Source organism: Microcaecilia unicolor, chromosome 7 (genome assembly GCF_901765095.1).
Source record: "Microcaecilia unicolor chromosome 7, aMicUni1.1, whole genome shotgun sequence".
NCBI classification, from domain to species: domain Eukaryota; kingdom Metazoa; phylum Chordata; class Amphibia; order Gymnophiona; family Siphonopidae; genus Microcaecilia; species Microcaecilia unicolor.
The window spans coordinates 120,022,359-120,031,444 of NC_044037.1; the positions used below are offsets into that span (position 1 = coordinate 120,022,359).

The 9,086-nt window shown below is 41.4% G+C and overlaps 1 protein-coding gene across 1 annotated transcript in view; it reads left to right on the forward strand.

Annotated features, from left to right (window-relative positions):
* The window catches only part of TBC1D10B (TBC1 domain family member 10B), a 141,610-nt gene extending 132,910 nt beyond the window's left edge, over positions 1-8,700 (forward strand). Inside the window, exons 7-9 of the mRNA XM_030209494.1 lie at positions 4,473-4,662; positions 4,952-5,106; positions 5,579-8,700. Coding sequence (XP_030065354.1) covers positions 4,473-4,662; positions 4,952-5,106; positions 5,579-6,421 — 1,188 coding nt within the window. The 3' untranslated portion in view covers positions 6,422-8,700. The remainder of the gene's footprint in view (positions 1-4,472; positions 4,663-4,951; positions 5,107-5,578) is intronic.
* Positions 8,701-9,086: the final 386 nt, after the last annotated feature.

Consider the following 9,086-nt stretch of genomic DNA (forward strand, 5'->3'; position numbering starts at 1 on the left):
CTCTCTGTCAAAAATAAGTAGATCAATAATTTTAAAATATTGGCATGGACTGGGAATTCATCAATCTTTATGGGAGAAGCCAAAGCTTGCCTATGAAAGGGGACGAAATTTGGGTGAAATGTCAAATTCAAAAAATTCTATGCAGAAACAGGGAGTTCATTACAAGTCTGGCAGATGTAGTTACTGTCAGTATGTGTTGGAGACCACGTCTGTCAACATATACCCCATTCCACGCGCCAATTTTATTTGCATTGTAGAACAGACTGTGAGTTATCGGGGGTTGTGTATTGTGCCCATGTGGGTTATGTTACATTGGTCAAACAACAAGCAAGGTGAGAACAGGTGAGCACATTATGAATATTCAAACCAACAAGAGAGAGTCACCTTTAACGACTCATTGGCACCAATATAATAATTTGGTGTCTGAATTGCGCTTTGTGGTATTGCTTCAGGTGTTGGGAATGGGTAGCTGGTTGACAGATTGCTGTATAAAGAACAACACTTTATTTATACATGAGGAACTACATTTCCAGGGGGGTTGAATAGAGACATTGAGTGGCATTAATTGAATCAGGTGACAGTGTGCGCGCCTTTAAATATTGGTATAGGAGTTTCATTACGTCATCTTCCGTTTAGGAAGCTCTGCATTCTGGACTTGGGGTCCTTCTCGGAGTGTTGGCCACAGCAGGCAGGTAGATAATATGAAAAATGTTTTAAAGTGTGATGTATAAGTTTATTTAATATGGTTGGACTGTCTTTAGCGTATGCTGAGTGTTTGTCTTGTGGTGTTTTATGCTGTTGCGGTTCCTTCTGAAGAAGCAATCTGCAAAACTCTGCATGAGTTAAGGAAACGCCTTTGTGGTTTTAAGGAAATACGCTACTGTAAAACTTTTTCTGTAACAAAGTAACACCCAGGATTTGTTCCAGTAATGGTACAGTTGCGATCTTAGTGACAAACAACAGTTTACCATAGGACGGAGTTGTATTTTGGGAAAAGAACTTGATTACCGTCAGTGAGTGACTGTGGATTCATCTGGGATATGTCACATTATCTTTACCAAATAGTATGCTTATAGCATTGGCCATTTGAAAAGTTAACTTCATCAATACATAGTTAAAGGTGAATTGAATTACTTGGATATAATTTTCTTGATATGGACAACCTGAGATTGTCAAGATATTCTTTAAATAAGTATCTGGATGTACTTTGCTACAATGTATATGCAATAAAGAACTGCATGCCAAGCGTTTACTGTATTCTATTGAAAAAGTCCTTGTGAGATGAATGTGTCTTTGTTGTAGTTTTTGTATAAGAAGTTGTTGTATGGGGTACTCTTCAATTAAATTAAATATAAAGTGTGTTGCCCTTAGATAAGTATATTGATGAGCACATAATTATAATTATTAGATTCCCAGGCATAGGGATTGATTACATTTTAACTGCTAGACCCTCAACCATTCTTCTAATGTTTGGAGGTCCCTTCTTATTGTTTCTACTCCCTCCAGAGTTTCCACTCTATTGCCTATCTTCGTTAACTTCTCTGAATAACTTCGTGTTTTCATCAAATTTAATTGCCTTACTACTTACTCCCATCTCTAGATCATTATAAGCAGGTTGAAAATCAGTGTTCCCAGCACAGACCCCTGGGAAATCCCACTAGCTTCCCTCCTCCATTGAGAATACTAACCATCTTTTATCCCGTTTTTAATCCACAAAAGAACACTACCTCATATCCCATGATTCTCCAATTTCCTCTGGATACTTTCATGAGGTACTTTGTTAAATGCCTTTTGAAAATCCAGATACACAGTATCGACCGGCTCACCTTTATGCACAAGTTTGTTCAACTCTTCAAAGAAATGTATTAGATAGTGAGGCAAGATTTCCTTTCACTAAATCCATGTTGACTTTGTCTCACTAATCAGTGCTTTTGAATATGTTCTGTAATTTTGTTTTTTCTATAATAGTCTCTACCATTTTGCTTGGCACCAATGTCAGGCTCACCAGTCTATAATTTCCCGGATCACCTCTAGAACCTTAAAAAAAAAAAATCAGCGTTACATTGGCCACCCTCCAATCTTCCACTACCATGCTTGATTTTAAAGATATTACATATTAGTAACACTAGTTCTGTAAGTTCATTTTTAAAATTCTGTCAGTACTCTGGGGTGAATACCATCCTGTACAGGTGATTTGCTACTCTTCAGTTTGTCAGATTGCCCCATTACATCTTCCAGGTTAACAGAGATTCATTGAATACCATTTCTGGATCTGGTATCTCTCCCACATCTTCCTCGAGAAAACCGAAGCAAAGAATTAATTTATTATCTCCGCTATGGCATTGTCTTCCCTTTTACCCCTCGATCTTCTAGCTGTCCAGCTGATTCTTTTACCTGCTTCTTGTTTCTAATATACTTTAAAAGATTTTACAATGTGTTTTTGCCTCCAACATAATCTTCTTTTCAAATTCTCTTTTTTCCTTCCCTATCAGCGCTTTGCATTTGACTTTCAAAGCCTTATACTGTTTCCTATTATTTTCAGTCGGATCCTCCCATTTTCTGAAGGACTTTTTATTTTTTTTTTTTTGCTCTAGTAGCTTCATTCACCTCATTTTTTTTAACCATGCCAGCTGTTAATTGGCCTTCCTTCCTTCTTTTTTTAGTATATGGCATTCATCTGTCTGTGCTTCCAGGATAGTATTTTTGAATAGCATCCATGCCTGATGTAAATTTTTGACCTTTGCAGCTGCTCCTCTGTGTTTGGTGAGGGGGAAAAAACCATTCTCCTCATTTTATCATAGTCTGCTTTTTGAAAGTTAAATACTTAACATATTAGATTTCCTGTGTGTCCATAGTCTGTTATTTAGATGGGCACTGCTTCCCCCGGGATTAGTTGCATGGAATGTTGCTACTATTTGGGTTTCTACCAGGTACTTGTGACCTGGATTGGACACTGTTGGAAGCAGGATACTGGACTAATGGACCATTGGTCTGACCCAGTATGGTTGTTATTATGATCACTGTTATCAAGTGGCCCCAGCACCATTGCCTACTGCACCAGATCATGTGCTCCACTAAGGACTAGATCAAGAATTGCTCACCCTCTTAGAAACAGAGAAACATGATTGCGATAAGGGCCAAATGGCCCATCCAGTCTACCTATTCTCAGCAACCACTGTCTCCCTCTTTCCCTAAGAGATCCCACGTGCCAGTCCCACGCTTTCTTAAATTCAGACACCATCCTTGTCTCCACCACCTCCACCAGGAGGCTATTCCATGTGTCCACCACCCTCTCTTTGAAAAATATTTTCTTAGATGACTACTGAGCCTGTAACCTCTTATCTTCATCCTATGCCCTCTAATTCCAGAGTTTTCTTTCATTTGAAAAGGCTCACCTTCTACACTTCAGTGCCACGGAGGTATTTAAACATCTCTATCATATTTTCTCTTTCTTGCCTTTCTTCCACAGTATTCATATTGAGGTCTAATAAGTCTGTCCCCATACTCTTTACGATAGAGACCACTGACCAGTTTTGAGGCCGTCCTCTGGACCGACTCCATCCTGTTTATATCTTTTTGTAGGTGCGGTCTCCAGAGTGCACACAGTGTTCTAAATGTACATAAGTACATAAGTAGTGCCATACTGGGAAAGACCAAAGGTCCATCTAGCCCAGCATCCTGTCACCGACAGTGGCCAATCCAGGTCAAGGGCACCTGGCACGCTCCCCAAACGTAAAAACATTCCAGAGACTTACACAAGGGCACTATCACCTCATTTTTCCTACTGGCCATTTCTCTGTGCACCTGAGCATCCTTCTAGCTTTGAACAATGCCTTCTCTACCTGTTTGTCCAACTTTAGTCCTTGCCCAATCGTGACAGTCAGACTTCTGCTGACATCACTGGAAGCATTGCAGGGACTGCTGCCTGCAATGCTTCCAGCCCTTGGGGGTGGGCTTCCTCCGACTGTCACTGATTCTGCTGGACTTTTTTCAAGAAAGAGGCTGTGCTGAACAGGCCATCTCCCACTGGCTCTGGTTGAGCAGGTGAGTGGGGAGGAGCTAAAAGGGGTTTTGCGAGGTGCGATGGGAAAACGTGTGCAGAGAAGAGCCCTAGATTATTTAGAGGAGGAGCCTAGTGGTTAGTGCAGCTGACTTCGATCCTGGAGAGCTGGGTTCGATTCCCAGTGCAGCTCCTTGTGACTCTGGGCAAGTCACTTTAACCCTCCATTGCCCCAGGTACAAATGTAAACAGCTTTGAATGTACTTGCAAAAACCCACAGAAAGGTGGTAATATGAAGTCCCATTCCCCTTGCCTTTCCTTATTCGTCCAAATTCAAATAATGTATTTGGGGCACTATTCAGTAGGTACAGCTCTTATTACAAGCAAGTGATTTTCTTTCATCATCTTTCCCAGAGGTCAGACAGGGTTTTGTATTTGATTCCTTATCACATGTTGTGTTCTCCTCCTGCAGGAAGCAATCCAGCTGGATGGAGAGATCTTTTTTGCACTGCTACGCCGTGTGTCACCCATGGCCTATCGTCACCTGAAGAAGTACAAGATTGACCCTATTCTCTACATGACTGAGTGGTTTATGTGCATCTTTTCCCGCACCCTGCCTTGGTCATCTGTACTACGTATCTGGGACATGTTCTTCTGTGAAGGTAAGACCCTCCTGAGTAGATGTTGTTCAAAATGGAAGTTTGGAGTCTGTCGCACTGGAACATTGAATCCCCACTCTTGCTTTTGGAAATGGTGAGGGCAGAGATCCCATCAGGGAGGGTTGGAAAGCAGGGTGTGCACTTGCATACATGTATGTATTTATATGTTTATGTGATATGCATATATGTGGTACTTGTGTACATTTTTCTATGTCTTATGCATTCATGTGTATGTAAGTGGTCATGGGTGGAGACAGGAGTTCCACCACTGATTATCTTTCTTCTTCTACAGGTGTAAAGATTATCTTCCGGGTGGGGTTAGTGCTGTTGCGGCATACGCTGGGTTCAGTAGACAAGCTTCGCAGTTGTCAGGGAATGTATGAGACTATGGAGAAGCTGAGGAACTTACCCACACAATATATGCAGGAAGAGTTCCTTGTCCATGAGGTAATGTGACATTGCCCTTCTCTGCAGAATTAAATACTGCATCACAGTTCCAGATTCAGCTCTGGCCACTTTGCTGGGCAGACTGAATAGACAGTGCAGGTCTTTATGTGCTGACATTTACTTTGTTACTGTGGCTGCCTTTATCCTCAATCTTAGGGAAGTTTTAATGTCAGGCTAGACAGAAGTAGTCATTCCTATCACTGGCGACAGGTACAGCATTAGTATTTCTTTGATGATTTGCAGACTAATTGGGTTTTGCCATTTTCCAGAGATGAACTTCTTCCATTGTAGTTATTGTATAAAACAGCATTCCCAGTTTTTTCTCATTGATATCTCCTCCTCCATAGCTCTGTGAAACTTAAGATGAATATTTCTCTCTTCCTCATCTTAACTCTTTAGAAACTTCAGATGATCAGAATTACATGAAATATGGTTACCAGCATGCCTTTCCACTCCTTTTGTCCCTTTGCAGGTTACCTCTCTTCCTGTGACAGAGGCACTGATTGAGCGAGAGAATACCACACAGCTGAAAAAGTGGCGGGAGAGCCGGGGCGAGCTGCAGCATAAGCCGTCACGACGCTTGCACGGGTGTCATGCCATCTATGAGGAACATCGTCGCACAAATCCACCTTTGACTGCCAGTGCAAGCCTACTCAGCCTGACTGGCCTACGCCGTGCTTCCAAGGACAATAAATGGCGGGAGAGAGGACCATGGAACATATCTGGCATGTCACCAGCAAATTCAGTAGGCAACCTTCCTGTCTCATGTGCACCAGCACCCATCAGCTTAGAATCTGCTAGTTCTACTGCACCTTTGGAGGAGGAAAAAGAGGCAGAACCAAGAAAGGGACTGATGCTGGCCAGCCAGGTGGTGTCAGAAGGATTATTCCCTGCACTGCCATCACCCACAGGGACTGTCACACCACTGGGAGGCCCAAAGAAAAGCAAGGAGGAGCAGAAAAAGAAAGAACTGGAGAAGCAGCAAGCTAAGGAGATGGAGAAGCAGAGAGAGCGAGCCAGGGAACAGGAGAAGTTGCTGGAGAAGCAACGGGCTCGAGAGCAGAAGGAGCGGGAAAAGCAGGAAAGGGAGCGGGAAAAGAAACTGCAAAAGGAGCGGCTCAAAGAAGGAGCCAAGCAGAAGCGGGAGAAGAAAGCCTCCTTCCGCAAAAAGGAGCCCCTACCAAAGCCTCCCCAGACAGAAATAGATGAGAAAGGGGCTGGTGATATCAGTGCCACCAGCTCAGAGAAAAAAAAGGAAGCAGCTTCAGAGAATCGGCCCAATGCTAGTGCGGTGTCAGGGGATGCTTACTTCTAAGAGAGAGGACATGGCCCTAGGATCAACATTTATCATCTTACCCCCAAGAACAGTATTATGGGTCTATGTGTTCTGCCTTCACTCCAGTGGGGGATAACAGTGACCTTGTTTTGCCATCCTGTCTTCTGCTCATGAATGCCAGTCCCCTAAAGGGAGGTAGGAAAGTATTCACACAGGCAGGTGCTCAGTGTTAGTGATAGGTCTCATTGCATACAGCTCTGCCAACAGCCTGGAACCAGGCCCAGGTATGCTGTGAGAGAGACAGAAGTGCAGCAAGAGGAGGAGATGGAGAAATTACTTTTAATTTCCTGTCTGGTGTCTCCTAAATCATATTCCACACAGGGCTGACCAGTGCTTGCAGTAGCTGCTGCTATATTATGCTGAAAACCAGTCATTTTGACTTAAGGGAAGTGGATGAAATTGCACCATGTAAAATGTTTTATATTTGTTTTTGCCCGTTTAAAGGGAATGCTAGCAGTGATCTGTTTCTTTCATACTCTGGGAACTAGGAAAGACCTGCCCTAGCCACTAAGGAAGTACTTGAGAGCTAGCTTAGGATTTTCACAGGTAAACATTTTGGGATCTGTAGTCCTACATCAGTACTAGAAAAATATTGGTCCCAGATTGCAATACAGTTAAACCAGAATTGTCTTACATGATGCACTAAATCAACATCTACTTGTCACATGACCCCCATAACCCTGAATACGTATAAGGGAGCAGTCGTTTTATGTGACTTGTGAAATGAGGCAGAAAGTTATGTTGTAGTCTGACATCACTTCCCATTGCAAGCTTTTATAGAGAAAGAGTATATCCATGCATCCCTTTTAGAACTGGCTTGGTGGTTTTGGAGGTCTTTGCACTCCTGGTAGGGAACATGTAAAGCACAAAATCTGGATACAACATGGAAGAGAAAAAAAAATATCTAGATATTTTAATATCCCAGTTACATTTTTTTGCTAGTTTTTATTTCCTTATCATTATTTAATCAAGGTTTTCTCAGTTACCTGGACTGTTGAGATACACAGTTCACTTGCATTCCCTTTAGAAATAAAATATAGTACTAATTTATTAATGATCCATTTCCCTAATTTTAGGTTTTGTTTAATACTGCAGGCACAGAGTCATTTTCTCATCATGGTCTCCCAGCGTAAGCCCTTCTGGAAGGCAGTGGAGTGTAGGAGTCTTAAAAAGCATAAGATTCCAATACTATAAATAGTCTATTTTAAATTTAGCTTCCTCCTCCAGAGGTTTAGAGAAGTATGGAAGGTAAAGCATTGCTTCGTAACATTTTCCTTCAGAAATAAATCAGTTCGTGATAAGGAGATTTATTTATTTATTATAATTATAATGTGCTTGTCTGCTGTGAGAACTGCTTGGTTACATATTTGTGCCAGACTAATCAAAATCCTCTCCATTTCCCACACTTGTTTTAACTTTCATGTTCTTATATAATGAATATGACTCTACTGCCTTCAACTGGAATCTTTTCCCTTCCCCATGCTCTTATCGGCTCATTCATTTCTTTGGACACAAATTATTTTTAAGAGAGAATCTCTTTGATAAAGTGACCAGATGTCCTCAGATCATGAAGTACAGTCTATGAGTCGGTCCTGGTTTTGCCTTCCATTGCATCAGTGAGAACTGTGTTCCAGAATCTCAGAAATGTAGAAATTGCTAGTCCTAGTATGCTATGGGACAAAACCAAACCAGATTCATTTTCTACCTGGTGCCATTTTACTTTGCAAGTTGTTTGAGATTGCATCAGTCTGACTTCTCATTATCATTGGATCTGTGTGGCCTATATTATGATGTTGCTCTAGCATGAGTAATCCAAGGGCAGCAGTTTCACGTGCTGGTCTAAAAATGGCTTAACTGTAGCATTTAATGAAAAACTATTTTATATTGCCACTAACCCAACAATATTTCCAAAATATGCAGAGCAGCATGGCCTCTACTATTAAGAGGACAGTTTCAAGTGTTGGTAATAGAGGAATTTTGAAAATTGCTGACATTTCTTTATCACCATGTCAGAGTAAGCTTAACATAGACAAATTGGAACCACAAGATTGTCTCATGCTGTCAAGTTTTGTTTTGTTTTTTTTGCTTCATTTGCTTAACTTTGTTGTTTGGAAATGCCCATGTTGCCCTTTAATGTTTTTACTTTTTAATGAAAAGAGTGAAAAAAGTAAAGAAAAAAAGTCAGAATAAACACTCCACTCATTCAGAGGCAACAATAAAATCAATTAAAAGTAAACCAGCTGTATGGAAATGATGTCTTTATTAGACTAATAAGTGATTAAAGGTGTCAGCTTGCATGGCTGCAAAGGCCTGTTCCTCAAGTAATGCTAAGTCAGGAAATGAGAAAAACAGATCTGCTTTAAGGTCTAATGTAATAATCTGTTCTACCCTTTAGTGTGGCAGTTTATTTCTAATTCCTTATTGTGACATCCCTCCAGACTAGTCCAGACGTATGCATGTACGCTGTCCTGCCAGCAGATGAAAACTGAGGACCACTGGCATAGCTCTAAAAGTATCTTATGCAGTCAGTAGTTTTCATTCTCCAGCACATGGTAGGTAAGCTATTCTATTCAGTCTGACTGTGGTCTGGCAGGCTGTACTGGGGGGGGGGGGGGGGGGAGCATCTTAGCAAAAATCAATAAAT